The sequence below is a fragment of the Dermacentor variabilis genome, chromosome 7 (genome assembly GCF_050947875.1).
Source record: "Dermacentor variabilis isolate Ectoservices chromosome 7, ASM5094787v1, whole genome shotgun sequence".
Lineage (NCBI taxonomy): Eukaryota > Metazoa > Arthropoda > Arachnida > Ixodida > Ixodidae > Dermacentor > Dermacentor variabilis.
In genome coordinates, this window is record NC_134574.1 from 146,036,423 (window position 1) to 146,053,967 (window position 17,545).

General features: G+C 46.3%; 1 protein-coding gene across 1 annotated transcript in view; it reads right to left on the reverse strand.

The window, feature by feature from the left end:
- Positions 1-17,545, reverse strand: part of LOC142588105 (arginase, hepatic-like) — a 26,976-nt gene extending 9,431 nt beyond the window's left edge. Inside the window, exons 1-6 of the mRNA XM_075699575.1 lie at positions 16,355-17,545; positions 10,265-10,337; positions 9,041-9,144; positions 7,651-7,828; positions 4,702-4,792; positions 1,841-1,897 (exon numbers count right to left, since the gene is read on the reverse strand). Of these exons, the coding sequence (XP_075555690.1) occupies positions 1,841-1,897; positions 4,702-4,792; positions 7,651-7,828; positions 9,041-9,144; positions 10,265-10,337; positions 16,355-16,507 (656 nt within the window). The 5' untranslated portion in view covers positions 16,508-17,545. The remainder of the gene's footprint in view (positions 1-1,840; positions 1,898-4,701; positions 4,793-7,650; positions 7,829-9,040; positions 9,145-10,264; positions 10,338-16,354) is intronic.

A 17,545-nucleotide genomic window follows, 5' to 3' on the forward strand; every position in this document is an offset into this window, starting at 1 on the left:
TTTCTTGAAGCACGGAGGGACTAAAGACAGGCGCCTCACGGCATTGAATTTTTGGCTTGACACTGGCTAAGCAGAAGTATTGCCTCCAACGGTGGGCGATATTGTACGTGCTAAAATGACTGAGAAGAGCTAAGGCGAATCGCGGGTGTGGATGAGCAGGTAGATGCGCTGTATAGCAATCAGGGTGTCCCAACTACGTCACGCACCAAGGTTTAAAAATATGCAAATGCCACGTAGCTGGACAGAACCAAGGTGATGCTGTGTGCCGTCGCTTGGAGATACTCAGGTCATTTGCATTGCGCCTAAATACATAATTAGTCTTATTTGATTAATCAACTTCTCAAATATTATAGCTACATGAAAAGTGTCAATGAGAAAATTGTAGAGCAACATGAAGAACTCCAGATAGAGGCTTCTGTTGCTCAATACGTGCTACATAAAAGTGTTTTTCCGAGCGTGAAAGAAGCCCGCGAATACACGCAAAGTTGCCGCGCAATTGGCTGCTCGAGGCACTTTGTGTGCATTCGTGGCTTCTTTCGATCTAATTATAATATTTGAGTAGAATAATTAAGACTAGTTCTGTATTTAGGCGGAATACAAAATATAACCTGAGAATCTCCAAGCGACGGCAGACTGCATTACCTTGGTTATATCCAGCTACGTGGCATTTGCACATCTTTAAATCTTGGCGCATGATAGTTGGGACACCTTGTATATAGGAGGCGTTGCATAAGGAACTAGGGTGCCTCGATACTACGTTTCTCCGTGCATGAACGGCAAGAGGGGGCGCTGACTTCGAGACACCCAATAATGAACCACTAATGCATAAGGAACTACTTCACCAATTAACCCTACTTAACCTTATCACTAACTACTTGGGGTACATATTGCAATCTGAGAATAGTGGTCGGTCCATTCGCAAAATATATCGCCAAGGCATACTCTACCATCCGCGAAATCATGATGACATTTGTTTAATTGACGCAGTGTTCAACCCATTCATGGTTCAACGAGTGCTTTCAATAAATCTTTTCTGCCGACTGCCACGTGGGATTGGAATGTAATTCCTGACGGTGTCGTCAATGAAATAAATTCTTTAAAATCTAAACAGTTATTAATACACCGACATTACCCACAGCCTCAGTAGTAAGCCCCTTTTCATGTTTATAGAATTTTTCATTTTCATGTGTTTACTGTGTTTACCAGTTATTGCAATCCGTATTCACGTGCTTTATCTTTGTGACCCGTGGTTACCATTTCTTACACCCCCCCCCCCTTTATGTAATGCCCCAGCAGGGGCACTTTTAAGGGTAAACAAGTTATGATGATGATGGAAATGAATTCAGAGAATGACAGCTGCTCCAGGGCATGCGTTCTGAATACGCATGTGATAAGAAGGCGTTGGTTATATTCCAGTTATCTGTGTCCCGCAATGCATCCCCAAAACGTGTCTTGTTAAAAAAATATTTTAAAAATGGAACAACAGTGCATTTCACCGCAAGTGTGAAGCTGAAAACTGGTGGTAGTTTCGAAATTTGTTCCAAGTGAGCGAGCCTTCAGAATTCACTGGCTCCAATTCGCAAATCGCAATGCGTGCCCTAAAGCATAACCAGTTAAAGAAAGGTTGACAAGCATAACTTCGCTAATTAGTCAATTATGCACTTCGATTTATCATGTAAGTAATCACTGCCTCTTCGAGCAATCAACCTCAAGAATTAGAGCTGCGCTGTCTGCAGCGGGAGGTGTGAAAACTTCCCGTTAAATCTACACAAAGAAAAGAAGAAAAAAGAAACAGAGTGCTAGAGCGTCTGGTATCGTACACAGGTGGCGCTTCACTCACCGCTCGTAGTCGTCGACGTCCCTCAGACCTATGAAAGCAAAGTTCTCCTTGTGGACGCTGCACCAAAAAGAAGCGACAGAAAACGCATGTAAACGTGAAATTTACGCCGAAAGCTACGAAGTCACTGTGCCCTTATAACGGAGGTAGGCTCCGTGTACAGTAAGAAGCTCTCTAGAATTCATAATGCCTCAAATATTTAAACATTGCCTCCATGCAGAAAGTTCACACATACGGCGAGTGAGCAGGGTTAATGGATGGATGTTCAGGTGCTTTTTTTTCCCCTTTTTTCTCGGTGGTTTGCACACTTTTATATGAATCGTCGTCTACGTATAGTCGTAATTGCAGCGTCAGGTTTCGTCAACCGATGTGCACGTAAGACACGTCTGAGAATTCTTCCTCGTATTCACACCCGAGACGACGTGTGCTATGGCCCTGCTGAGATATGTTGCGAAAGTCGACAGGCTATGGCTATACTCTATACATTGGCGTCTAACGTGCTGCTTCAGATATGCTTTTACCTGGGATGGCGTAGTTATGCTGACTTAATCACCTGCGATATCTTATGTTAAACGTATAAAAATTGGACGTGTTATAGCTTTCCTTCAGGAATGGACAATACTTTACCTCTGACCGATGGCTTACGCGCCTTTGGTGGTATTATCGCCCCTCTCTTTACGGTAGTCTCTCTCTAGAAAAGCCAGACAGACAGAAATTACATAAGCCAGACCAACTCAGTTATGACGTTATGAGTTATGAGTTATCTCAGTTATGACGTTACTCAACTGTCGGTCCAGCGTGTTCTCTTTGTTTTGTGCGCATCCCAAAGTATTAATAGGTGCCAACTCGCCCAGCTCTCAGTTATTCTGAATAGAAAGCGCTTGTACCCGTGTGTCTCTTTCTTTGTGTGTATGTTTTAATTCGCGCTGCTATGACCTCAAGAAAGCATGCAGAAAAAAAAAAAAACACGGAGGCGGGGATCGTGACGTGAACGCCACGTGAGTCCTCGGCTCCGAAGTGAGAGAATGCGGGAAAGGCTGTCGTACACGCACACGCGATCAAATGATCGGCGTGTGCGTACGAATCCGGCTGGATGGATGTATGCTATGAGCGTTCCCTATCAAACGGGGTGGTGGGTTGCGCCGCCAATCTATTGTTCTTATTTTGCGTAATGTCCAGCCTGTATTTAAAAAGAACACAGACACAAAGAACTCCCAGCATCAAACTTTCTGAAGCAACATTGGGAACCTTGTTTTTGTGCGCCTGCCAGCTAGCTTGCAGGCGTTGGCAACGCCACCTAGAGGCGCTAGTCGATGCACTTAGAGGGAGCCTCTGCTGCTGGAAAGCCTCCTCGCACCACTGGCTCACAACATTTCAATAACGTTATCTCCGTTAATACTAAAGACCCCCCCCCCCCCCACACACACACACAAATTGCGCTAGAGCATTCCTTAGACAGCGCTTCATGGCATCTAGTGCACAACAAAATTCCCGGTGGTTTCAGGTGATGGAACTCTATATTGCACCCTTGACAGATAACCGCTAAAGAAAGACAGCCAAACTCAATCGTCACTTGCAGAGAGGTTTGCCTTGTAAATTTTCATTGCCTGTAAATGTCATTCGTATCTTTTCATATTCTTTTTATGGTCATTTATTTGTCTTCTATTATGTTGTAGTTATGTTTTAGTTATTACGTTGTACGTTATGTTGCAGCATTGTGTTCTGGTTTTCTTCTTGTATTTATTTTCATGCATTTATTGTTCACCTTTTATCTATTTTTGTATTCTGATTCACTCGTCACGTTTATTCGCGTTTATTTATTAATTTTATTAAAAACCAAATTTGATTTCTCACGCACTGCTTGCTTTCTGAACACAGTGTGCTGCTTGTATTTGTAAATTTTGGTTCAGAGCCCCTACAAGCCTATGTCTATAGGTCCATGCAATTAGCGTTTGCCTGCTTCATGAGCTATGTACAAAGGAACGCGTGACAACAAAAGGAAGTACGAAAGGCGCGTTACGCAATCGTTTTCGCATACCACGCTCATTGGAATGTGGACGCCGGGGCCAGGATTCGCACCCGCGATTTCATACTCGGCAGCAGAGTAAAAGTACAGGATCACAATAAAAGGACACCGACGAGACTGAACACCAGCCTAATGTGTTCGGTCTTGTCCGTGTCTTTTTATTGGGTACATTTAATTTTAATTTATTCCGTGAAACAAATCGTCCATCAAAAAGGGTTTAACAACAGAGGGTCATAGCCCATAGCCACCGAGCCACCACGGCCACAGTAAGCCGGCATGTAGTCTCGAAATACAGTTTCGGCGTGTCCGGTATTCGCGTATACCCAATGGCTTTTGCAGATTACATGGTTATCGGGGGCGTAAATGGGAGCGGCTGGTGTGGTTATCGCGACCTGGTGGCACAGAGCTCCGCAGACAAACACACAGATATCTATTATTGCAGTAGGCAAGTGTATTCTACTCCGCCGGTGGTGTAACTTTTCGGCAGCGGTATAACCATGAGCAGGTTGTCTTTTTATGTTTTTTGGACAAGAACACTCCGGGAATTTTAAAAAAAACGTGTCTCTGAGGCATTACGGTTAGACGAAGCGTCAAAATATGTCGCTACCGCCGTCCGGTAACCCGGTATTACTCACACGCCATTGCGCATACCGGTATACCGGACTCCCTAAACACTCTGCACTGAAACCAACTTGCTGCTTCACACGATTGGTGTAGCATTGCCAGAGCGCTCCTAGGAGCAACGTGTAGAGTATAAGTGGCATAGATGAATTCACCCACGTGTGAACAATCTGGCTACGTCATTTAACTGCGTGCCGGTGCCTCATTTCTCACTCACCAGGGCTGCAACCACTCGAACCCTTTTGGCTTCACGACGTACGGGGCCATCTCATGCAACAGGAAAGCGACGGCCATGCCATGGATGTTGCCTGTTACGGGAGCAGATAAGCGAACAGAGGATACCGTGTAAACGCGGGCACTATGCAAACTAGAACACATGTAGTACTACAGATGCGATCTCTGAACAACTGTAAGTACCGGAAGTACTGCAGAAGGTGCTGAAGCGCGTGAAGCAGTGTCAGTGTAAGCGCAAAAGGTATGTTCTGAATTACTGTCCCAGAGAGGTAGCGCATAGTCCACTTTGGACCTAACAAGTAACCTGTACGCCATTAGTTCCAAACGCCTGAGGCCAGAAAAAAGAAATAACGGCGTTTGAAAGCGGAGCATGCGATTAGCATTCTTGACACGTAATCGATGTCTACTTGCCTGGAGAAGCGAACACTTCTATATTGATAAGAACTGACTGCAGCTAAGGCGGCATCGTAAGATTCTTATGGGAATGATTGCGTAAAGGGTGAGAAGCGGGAAGGGGGGGGGGCGGCTAGAATGACAGCCGTAGTGAGAAATTCTCATAGTCTAGCTACCGATATCGCCATCTATAGGCAACTCTTTTTGACTGAGTGCAGAGGTAGAATTTCTCGAATAGTAGAGATCCAGGGAAAACAGGGGGAAGGCGGGAGATGGAAATTCAAGACGTTGATCAAAACGAGAACAAGGTGAAAGCGGGAACCAACGTTTCGACTAGTGGAATTGCCTTTTTGAAGCCTTGAGAAAGACAAGTTCCCTTGTCGAAACGTTGGCTCTCGCTTGAGTACTCTTGAGTACTAGAGGAAAGCTCCACAAGCTACCATCATTTTGCAAGCAGAAATTCCCAAAAATGAACCTCACCAATAATAATCAGCACAGAAATGGGTGCACTTCATTTGCACATTTAGAATGGCAGAAAGCTGAGCTAGTCGGTAAGGATTCATTATGCAAAAAAGAGGTGAGGCGTGCAGACAGGACACAAGAGTAGAGAAGTGGACAACACGAACGCCGACTATCAACTAAAGGGAGCACTGAGACGAAAAAAGAAAGAAGACACAAAACTCATCTGCGCAAGCTCAGGAATCCAGTGAAAGTCCAGTGAAGCACAATAAGAGCAACAGTTTTACTGACTGTCGTATGGGTGTGGCTTATGAAATTCCCTTTAGCTGTGACCAGTTCTACGAAGGGCAAACGGGACGGTGTATCAATCAGAGGCTAATGGAACATAAAAGGTCGTTAACCTGTGGATCGCCTTCCAATCTTTCCCTACATTGCCATGATTGTAACTGCACGCCAGAGTTAGGTGAATGCGCGATATTGTGCAGCCATAAGAATGAAGATACGCGTCTTATTGTAGAGGCATAGCATATCTATAATGGAGGAAGTGAGTGCGTGAGTCAGCCTTCGATTACATTACATAAGAAAGAGATTAAGTGCCTTAACAGTTATCTCTCATGTAGACCGGCGCATGTACCCGACTGACACGTGGTGATACCATTCCTGAGCTTGCGCAGATGAGTTTTGTGTCTTCTTTCTTTTTTGCTTCAGTGCTCCCTTCAGTTGATAGTCGGCGTTCGTGTTGTCCACTTCTCTACTCTTGTGTCCTGTCTGCGCGCCTCACCTCTTTTTTGCATAATCATTTGGACAGTTGCTTGTGCGAGTACCTGCACACTCCAGCCAGCTTTTTAAAAAGTTTAGCTCATCTTGTGCTTACCGTGATGGTGTACGCTCTTTCTTTTCCTTTATCTTTTGTCTTTCTTTTATCCTCTGCCCCAGAGCAGGGTAGCAAACTGGACATTGCCATCTGATCAACCTCCTTGCCATTCACGTTGTTGCCCTCTCTCTCTCTTCTAATTCACTAACGGGAATTCCCGTCTAAGCCCTCCAAAAACTCCAACACGGTGAAATTTGACAGCGTCCATAGCGTAGCACGCCTCCTGCTGGTCCCTTGCAGCCTCTGAGCAAAACAAAGGAAATAAACTGTAGGAGGGATTGTTAACGTCACGTAGCTGACCTTGGCAAGCCACTTCTCCGTGGAACCGTTCCCTTTGCTTTTTACCTCGAGGAGTCGGCCCAACACGTGACAAGTGAAACGTCTAAGACTCGGCGTACCGGTCGACAATGTTTTGTTCCCGGTAGTTTTCAATTGTTACGCGCTCGTTCGGCCGCCATGCCACGGTTCTGCCCTGCGGAGCGGGACCACTTATTTATAGTTAATAAAGCAGAGAAATATATGTATAAAAAACAAATAACAAATGGCACCTAGGTATACAAAGTTAGCTATGGCCTTCGTGAATACAGGTTGAACAATGTGAAGAAAAATGTTCCCAGCTATACAATGTTAGCTATGACGTTCTTGAATAATTGCTGATCTGCGATGGTGGTCGTCGAGGCGGGAAGGCGATTCCACTCATTGGACGTGCGCGGTACAAATGACTGCGAGAAAGCGTTGCATCTGCATAATGGAATACCGACCTTACGAATGCGTGATCTAGTCTGGGCGATACATACGGAGGCGGGGAAATAAGTTTGTTGCGTAACAGCAGGTGACGAAGCAAGTTATGAAAAAGGCACAGACGGAACGTTTTGCGACGTGATGACAAGGACGGTAAGTTAAGGCTAGAACACGCGCTCTCGCGTGACGATCACGTGTGTCCGGCCGACTCGTCTGACTTCCTTCAATCGCTCGTTGCGCGATGCTCCTTCCCAGTTTATTTCCTTCCTCCTCCGCTCCTCCGCGTAAGGGTCAACTTCGAGCTGCCATGCCTGGTCGCCCAGAAGTGTCCGAGACGTGGCGTACCCGCCAAACGCCCATTGACCCGAAAGCGACGCCTCGGACACACCCGGGGCAGCCCGGGATTACAAATCGAAGACGCCTGCAGAATGCGCGTCGCGCGACGTCCTATATAGAGGCGCAGACCTGATCCGGAGGAAGCGGGCGTGTTGATGTCGGCGTGCGCGTCCACCCATATGACGGCCAGGTCCGAGTGCGTGGCCAGGGCGTGGCCGTTGACGGTGCCGATGGCCATGGTGTGGTCGCCGCCCAGGTTGAGCGACACGCGACCCGAGTGGAGTACCTCGGCCACGGAGTCGCGGACCTGCGGTGAGCCGAGTCGATCGACGAATCGTGGTCACTTGAATGCGGGACACCGAAGGGTGTCATAGCGTTCATAGGCCTCATAGTTAAACGTCGCGTTATCATGTTGAACACCACATTACTCGAAGGGCGTCATAGCGTTCATAGGCGTCATAGTTAAACGTCGCGTTATCACGCTGAACACCACGTTACTTTGGTTGAACAGCGCGACGGACGAAAAGTGTAGGATTGCACGGAATGAGTGCGGATGTTTCACGGGTGTGACAAGTGGTACTTTCTTTTAATGCTTTAGCATTAGGATATATAAAGGGGATGGGAGAACTTGAAAGATCGTGCCTGCGTCACGTACAAATATTGATTCACTCCGATGAAGACCGGGTCACCGGGCGAAACGTTAGTAATATAATAGTATTTTTTGTTGTTGTTCAACGTGTCACTATTTCCTGCTTATTCCTCCGGGTTCAGCGCACACTTGTAATTTAATATAGATATACATATATACATATATATATATATATATATATATAATATATAGATGTGTGTGTGTGTGTGTGTGTGTGTGTGCGTGTGTGCGTGTGTGTGTGTGTGTGTGTGTGTGTGTGTGTGTGTGTGACATGTGCTGAGTGAGTTACTGAACAACGTTTCGCAATGTGTTCAACACGGTTCATATAACACATCCGGGACCTCAAAGAGGTGCAACGTAATGCTAACGCATTTCTGTCGCATTTACTGCTAAATCGCTACTGATACATATTTTTTAATCTTCAGAGAATTCCTCAAGTTCGCGTATGACAGATGCAATAAATCCGCTTCATTATCTGGAAGAGGTGTACGTTATACAAGGAATCAATATGCGTAATCGACTACTTAACAAAAATTCACTGATTAATTTACAACTGATTACTTCAGATAGATATTGACACTTACGAATCGGAGCAAGTGATTTCTCAATGCATGCGTCCACTTAACTAAAAAGGAATTCTGGAGCTGGCACTACTTTACCAGTTTCGAGATTCGCGTTTCCAAATTGCGTGAGGAAATGCAGCAGTGCTCCAGTTAAATGTGCCCGGTACTGCTTGAGAAGTCTTACTGTTCCCCAAAGTACGCTAATCCGAAATAAATGTCGCAAGAATGTAAAACAGGAAAAAGCGTCGGGTTGTTATTGTTGTTGTCGTGTGTGTTCTTGTTGTTGTTTTTCTTCACCCAAACTTACGTTCTTGCTTGTCCTTCCCACGATGTCCGACTCGATAGCGTTGTGGTCGGTGACATTTGGCTCACCTTCTACTCGAACATCGCCGAAATCCTTGACAAGATAGCCTGCGAGACACAGAGGTTGCGCAGCATAAATGTCCCAACTAGCAACCAGTTAAGCCTGGCTAGAACCGACGAACTAAACAGCGAAAATCATTAAGTATGTACAATACGAGACACTACATAACTATTCTAGGCATGACTATTAAAGAACTGGATATATATATATATATATATATATATATATATATATATATATATATATATATATATATATATATATATATATATATATGAGGAGAAAGGAGACGTAGGGCCCGATTTGTATTAGTCATATCATGAAAAGCCAGCACCAAGGGTAGCTTAGGGGAAATTACTTGTACTTATTAATTATTAATTGAAATAAATAACTGAAGCAGATAAATAGAAGTCCCCCGAATATGGATGGGAAACAGCGCTGCGTTAGCTCTAATGGTAAGAGCATTGCACTCGTATTTCGAAGACGTGGGTTCGTATCCCGCCGGCGGCCAGCTGGTTTTTCCATCCACATTCATTTCCATTAACTTATCATTTCTTTATTTCAGTGAATAAGTACAAATAATTTCCCCTATGCTGTCCTTGGTGTCCTCGTTTCCTGGCTTTTTATGATACGACTACTCACATATATGTAGAACCGCGAGCATAGCACGGTGATGGCAGGACAACGAGGACCAGTATGACAACAACGTCAAGACATGGTCGACAACAACAACACGACCATGACGATGGACAGGAACAACGATGACGACGATCGCGATCACTGCCTTCGTCGTGCAGTTGTCATTGAGCGGATCCCGCTTCTACCGTCGTCTTTGTGACGACCGTGGTGCTAAATGTCATCGCCTTAGTCATTGTCGTATGCAGTACGAGTGCAGTTTACTAATTAATACCATGTGTCGGCCCGTCGTGGATATCTTTCTCAACTCAATGTACAGACGAAGCGGTTGCAGGCACAGAAGCACGAGCAGCTGGAAGCGATCCTGTCCCTACTCCCAGGTTGGGCTGCTGGCGCTAAAGAACGGGAAATGAATGAACGACAACTGACCTAAACCTTCCCATTACTGAACGATGCCTTCTGTACCGCGCAACGGCTACGGATATGACGTAGTACGTATGCGTGTAAGCTGGCCCGAGGGGATGTGCTCACCTAAGCCTCTGAGCTGCTCAAGGAGTCCAGCGTCGCGCAGGAACTTCGGTGCCTCTTCGACTCCAAGCTTCCGCTGTTGATGCGAGAAATAAAAGAAAGAAAGTTATTTTAAATATTTGGAGGACGCTTAAGCTTCGCCTGTAAGAGTGGAACGCGATATATTTCAAAGATCCCTAACTACTTGCCACGCTTCCCGGCAACCGCAGCTTTCTTGCGGTTGCGTGGAGCCGAGCGAAATCGTGTTGTCGCAAGGAGACGAGCGGGCCACGCCGCTCGGAAAAAAGGGTTTGTGTTTGAGTTTCCGCGTAACAGAATTATGTTTTCTGGTACATTCAAATTAAACTCGGATGCTAACATGTCTGTAGGTTGTGTTTAGGTCGTACTTTACGATTTCTCTGACGTATCTTACTCTGAGGAATTCAATTCGTTCAATAACGTCTCTGCGCCACGTCGAGGGCCTGCGTGCTTGTAGTTCGGAATTGTTTAGCGCGAATTGACGTTCGACGGCGATATTGCATCTCTTTTTTTTTTTTGCTCGCGTTAAAAACAAATCCAACGAACGCGATTGTGGCGCACAGTCACAGGGCCCTATTAATTTTCCGAGTGCTGTGTTTGTCTGGTAGGTTCCTTTTGTTGTTGTTGTTGTTGTTTCTAATCCTCGTGCGACGCGTTGTACACGTTGACTTCAATGTGCTTCAAGTTATAACCTGGAAGCAGTTACGAAAAAGATTCATCCCACACATAAAGTGGGTGCATGTAGAACTGTACGCGGAAGTGGTTTAAACATATTCACGCCTTGAGCTTCCGTTGAAATCAACGCCACTTCGTTCTTATATGGACCATTGTGTCGTCACAGACGAAGAAACGCAACTACCTATGTGCCTTCTCTCTGCCGCCAGGCGACACAAAATTAAAAAAAAAATCGCAGGGGTCAACCTCGACGGGTACCAACACGTGTCACGAGGTGTCACAGCGTCGCATCTGTGTTCAGTCTAAGAAGGCGGTTCTTTTGAGAAAAGAAGTGTCAGGGGACAACTTTATTTTACGTACATGAAGATCCTGTTTTGAGCATCTTAATCGTACTCATCATCGTCTTCATCATTATCATCAGCAGCACCCGCTTATTCTTATGTCCTCTGCCTTTATAACCATAGTATTTGGATAAAGTAAGGGTTTTCTGTTTGGGTTGTTGACGGACCAGTCGACACGTAACAAGGGCCGGCTTGAGGAGCAATCGTGTCCCTAAGCTTTCCTGGGGCGCTTCCGCACCGGCGACTGACATAGCGCGAGCGACCGCGACTGGTGACCCTATAGAAGGCGACTGCTTTTCACACCGGCCAGCACGACCTGCCCGCCGTCGCGTCAGAACGTCTTGCGGCTGATCCCTGCTCACGTCTTGTGCTCGTGCCCCTATCGGCACGTAAAAGTAAGCGTCACCATATGCAGATACGTCCTGCATTTGGCGCCGCTGATTGGTTCAGAAAGATTTGCTACTGCAGGCGAGCAGTGAGCGACTGACTTGATACGGTCGCTTTTCGACCAAAGCGATCATTTGTGACTGTTCTGCGACGCCTGACCATTGCGAGCAACCGGTGTGAATGAGCCCTCTCAGGAGGATACGACACAGTAACGGCAAGGCGATGAGTGGACGGTAGTTGACGCCTGAACTGCTCAACGGTGGGTGAACGAAAAAAAAAAAAAGTCTTAGCAGCTGGAACAACTGCTTCTGCAAGGGGTCTTGACCGGGGTATTTTGTCTTCGCCCTGGCAGGGACGAATTAGCAGAGCATTTCCGTCGTAAGTTCTCTTTGCCACCAACCGGCTGGCATTCGCTCTTACGTATAGTACAATTCTAGCGTGACAACTTTCTTGTTAATACGGGCCGAGACCATTTATCGAAATGTTAGCTACAGACGGAGGTTTCGCTTGTTGCTAGGGTTGTGCGAATGTTCGAAAGCTTTCGAATAACGAACCGAATGGTCTCCCATTCCATTCGGTCTTCGAATTGAGTAGTCGCTATTCGTAAACACGAATATTTATTAAACAGCTTTCGAATATTTTAAAACGCGAACTGTGCGCAATCAAACATAAGATTGAAGCAAAAGTGCGATAATTTTCATCCCCGCGGTCACATACATATCATAGGAATAAATCTTGAGAATTTAGGGGGTGGAGCAGGCTACGCCGCTCAGGGAGCCAGACTTGACCAGCTTCATAGCGATTATTCGCAATCTCCGAAAACTCGTGTGTATGCAAACGGACTGCTTAATAGTTGCTAAACATCTATTCCTGCTTTTTTTATAAACAACACTTCATAGCGTGCAATGTAATGTCAGAAATTCGCTAACGTTGTCGGTACTAGGATGTGAAAGTCAATCGCGAAAGCAGCTGCTAGTTATTTGAAAACTATTTGAAAAGTATTCGATTCGAGTAGATTCGCCTCTGGCACTGGTCTATTGGTACTCGATTCGGTCTCAAAAATTACTATTCACACACCCTTACTTGCTTTCCTAACTGTTGATAAAGTCCCGCATGACTTGGAAGCGAACTTGATAACTGCTTGAAGAATCTAGTAGACTGCACTGGCACGATTTTGAATCTCGTTTTGCGATTCCAAAACTATACTTGTTGCCTGCTCATTAACGCCTTAACTGCCGATAACGAGTTAACTCGTCATAGATTTCTGGAAATTCCTTGCACATGTGTATGTGTTCGGTTTCTTGTAATTTTGACCGGAAAAATACTGCACAATGTCTTTCACCATCTTTTCTTTTGCACTCCTTTGTCACGGCAGTAAAGTGGGACACTGAAAAGAAACCATAGATCAGCTTACACTGATTTAATATTACTTGAAGCTCTGTTTTCGTTAATTTCGCGATAATAGCCGGGTTGATATTATAAGAAGAGAAAACGAAGGCCGTTGTTCTACGCTTGAATTTTGCGCCGTAACAGCAACGCCGGTAGATGAGTGTTACGTCACCTATTTCAAATAGTTATTTACTTTTTTAGTTCAGCCACCCTGGGCTCAATAAAAGTTAATTTCCTGTTTTTTAAAGGAAAAATTTAATATTCAAGTCGATATTCGCAGCCACATTTTTTTCCCGAATATTCGTTTCCAATTCCAACGCTTATAGCAAAAACGATGGACACCCAGCAATCACGTCATCGTCTAACTGCAGAGTTGAAGACAGAACTGGTGGGATAAGCATCTTTTGCCATTATAAGTATAACTGAAGTTCAAAATACGTGGACAAAACGCGACACTACGGTACGAGGTGAGATAATTAAAAAAAATGTGCTTAGCCAATTGTGAGCCAAGGTGTCTACGTTTCTTCAGCAGCGATGCTCGTTATGAAATCTTCAGACAGTTAGTTTTATACCCTAGTCAGCGTCCGTGGACATTCGATATCACCACCTTCAGAATCCCGCTGCCTAATCCACACTGCCCCTACAAAGGCTGAGCGTTGGGCTAATTGATGCCGCCTAATCGAGATTTCCCAACGCATTATACATGTACGACATAAAAGGGCGCAGAGGGCTGAACTTACGACAGATCTTTTTTTTTTTCCGAACGCAGCTACCAATGCACTTTTCACGAGAAAACTGGAAACAACAAAAACAGGTGAGGCACAAAACTTGTAATATGCGGAAGACAAACTCCCCACGCGTGTCACTTATTTCGCGATAGGAAATCGCAATCATTCCTTGACAGGGAGAGCGAATTATATATAGCCACACTGACACGCTTGTCCCCAGGTTTCGAAATTTCTTGCGCTCCGATGATTTCTCGTGCGATTTTATCTTTGCATTTCGCGATTGCATGCGCTTGATAGCTCCGCTCGGCAAAATAAAGTTCGTCTGCAAGTTCAGTCAGTTCAGCGCTCTGTGTATGCTTGTCTGTCGTCCTTGTCTAATTCTCTGCGAAATATCGAGTACTGCTTCTACTCATACTACTCCTACTTATGCCTCTATTCGTACGTATGCTACTTCATACGGCCGGGTTTCTCAAAAAGTTTGTTCCGCAAGCTTTATTGCCGTTAACGTCGGCATGCTCCGTGTTCAATGCCCTCACCCGTGCTCATTTCCCATCGCTACAAGCTAACCCGACTACAAGCTAGCCCACCCGGAATATCATTACAGGGAACTAGAATATTGACACGTATACATGTTTATCTTTATTGGGTGACCACGTTTCACCGCCTAACAATTGTTATCGCACAGCGCAGGACGCGCCTACATGTATATGAAGCTTCAGGAATGTTACCGATGTATCCATCCGCTGTCTGTCACCGAACCTTGTGTAATCTGATTGCATGTATGCGCGACGCAAATGGTGTAGAACTTTGTGGAAGACACGCGGGTCTGAGCGATTACTCTGGAAATTTCGACCACTGATGTATAAAAGCCAACGCGCTTGACCCGCTGATTAGATTTTGACGATCGCCGACTGTGTTCGCCGCTGTCGCCGTTCTTTGAGCGTAGCCTGTTTTTGTAAGCACAGGTTCGCCCAATAAAAGTTAGTTTCGTATTTCACAGTATTGCTACTGTGTTCTTTATACGTCATTACCACGTGACAATATTCTAGTTCACTGAGCTCTCATTCTGCATGTCACTTCTGTCTTTCTTTTTTCCAAGCAGCTACAATGTCCCAGCGATTACTCTGGAACATTCGACCACTGATGTATAAAAGCCGACGCGCTTGACCTGCTGATCAGCTTTTGACGATCGCCGACTGTGTTCGCCGCTGTCGCCGTTCTTTGAGCGTAGCCTGTTTTTGTAAGCACAGGTTCGCCCAATAAAAGTTAGTAGCAATACTGTGAAATACGAAACTGTGTTCTTTATACGTCATTACCACGTGACAATATTCTAGTTCACTGAGCTCTCATTCTGCATGTCACTTCTGTCTTTCTTTTTCCCAAGCAGCTACAATTGGCAAGAACTGCCAGTGCCGGAGTCGGCTGACGAGCGTAATGGGCAACCAGCGCAGAAATTTCGCGCGCCACCAGCATGCAGACGCCGAAACACACAGCCTATAGCGAGTGGCGGACACAGTTTTAGCGCATGCCACGATTCTGCATCGGTAGATTCACCGCTCATTTAGAGTCACATGCGTCCAGCTTTTTTTATCTGTCTGGCCACCGGCGTGCTAGAACGTGGCAGCGCGTGCCACGTTCACCAACCCTCACAGCCATGTGCAGATCTCGGCTGAGTGCATCAAGCTCAGCGAACGTTGATAAAGGCTCGCGCCTGGTATTGTTGAATATGTACTGCCGTCTTCGTAGCCTCCCGACATGATGGTGCCAGCATATTCTGGTTACACGCTCAAACTGCTGTAGCGCCTCCTGACCATGGCGCTGGTTCCCCCATAAGTGATGTCCAAAACATGGCGTCTATGAAGTGTTTCCGGCTCCGCAAGTGCTTCCGTTGCATGCAGTGAGCAAAAGCAAACCCTTCGAGATCTGTTTTCTTGTTATTCAGAGTCAACCATCGCTTCGGTGCGGATTTGGACACCACCGATATCCTAAGACCGCAGGCATCATGTTGTGGTTTGCTGAAGCGATACCTTACTAGAAACCGCGTCGTTTCTGTTGCCTTTTAAATTTGACACGTATCTTCGATTTAAATATGTAAAGACAGTGACGGTGAAGTATGGAGGCCGGAAGTAAAACTAAGGAAAAGAAGGAAGAATTTATAAATATTCTATCGCAATCTATCGCACTCACTGCTATCGTCGCTTCGAGTAAAACTGCGAAGTACGTTTTCCCCGCCTTTTTGTACGTCACGCTCTCAGCAAGGCTTATGTATATCTATTAGCAAACGTAAGTCGCACGCTACTCTAGTCAAGTGTGTAGCGGCAGTCAAGCGTGGCGAGGGAAAAACTTCGTCGGTAAGCAAGCTGCCACTGTTCTTTATCACATTTGGATTTTTTTAAAAAGTAATAATAATAGACAGTAGCGCCACGTAGTGGTGTGTTGAGGCAGTCAATGGTCGCCCGGTATAACGTTAGATGAAACGATACAGTATATGTAGCAACGATCTTCCACAAGAGACTAGCACATGAACACGCGCAATTTCGGGTTCCTGCTCTTACCTGTCCTTGATGAAGAGGGATTCCTAGGACGCCGATCTCTCGCTGGGCGCCCGTCGAATACGCCGCGGCTGGTGTCCGGTTGCCGATCCTAGCAGCACGAACTGCGCGAGCCGCCGCGTCTTTGACTAAGCTACGCGACGCAACCGCTCCCATTGTGTAAAAAAGTGGCCGTTCCGACGCTCTCGCCTGGAAATGCAAGTACGGCGATAAAGACTGGCGCTCGCCAGCTAAGCAACTCTACAAGAGTGCCGAACGAGTTCCACCTGGCAAGATACAGTCGACGTCCGTGTGTGCGAGCGCAAGTACCAAAAAGGCTGCGTTGTTTCTCGCGGGATCGCACGAGACTTGCGCGGCCCGCGGACAGTGTGTATATGTGTACGGAAACTCGACGACGCGGTGTTGGCTCGATCACGCGCTTTCGGGCTCCGCTCGAAACGTCAACTTCAGTGTTTGTACGATGCGATGAGCCTTCAAGGTTGGAGCGGGCGATGGGTACTCGGTCACTGCATATCGCGCATACGTGGTGCAGCGCAGGTTGTGCTGTCGTGTTCCTCGGTTTTCTTCGACGAAACGGTATCCAAGTGTCACCGCTCCTTGGATGTCGAGCGCGTCGGATGAGTAAAGAAGCTCGAGCGTCAATCACACGGTAATCCAAGTGCACTGGTGTTCAAACAGAACGAAACTTATCCGCACGCCTTCGGCGAAAGAACACGCTGTATCCCGCGGCGACTGAGAGAACGCAACACAGACAGACTGAACCGTTGTCCTGTAGAGCAATCCGCAACCTTGAGATTAGGGCTGAAAACCTGGAAGCGGCTTTCCTCTTATGTCGTTTAAATATTCGCCGTCTCTTGTCGCAGCGGAGGCGCTGCTGCGCTATCGACGATCGGTGGCTTCGTTTCTTCTCTCTTGGAAAAAAAAAATAATCCCCTGTGACGTGGCCACTGCTGTCGAGCTCTCTCGATATCCGGCGCCCCCTTTCCCAAGCGATTAACGCTTAAGTTAAATGCTCAACGCTTAAGTCAGTCGAATCACGACGTGACGCCGAAACACAGCGTCCTCTGAACTTCCCCGTCTGTATACGTCTGTCCAACGTTTGTCCGGACGCCTGTTTTACTGCGGCCAGCGGTCGGCGCACATCGTAAAAGCGTCGAGATTCCGCCGACTACTCCCATAAAGGCTCCTCGCTCG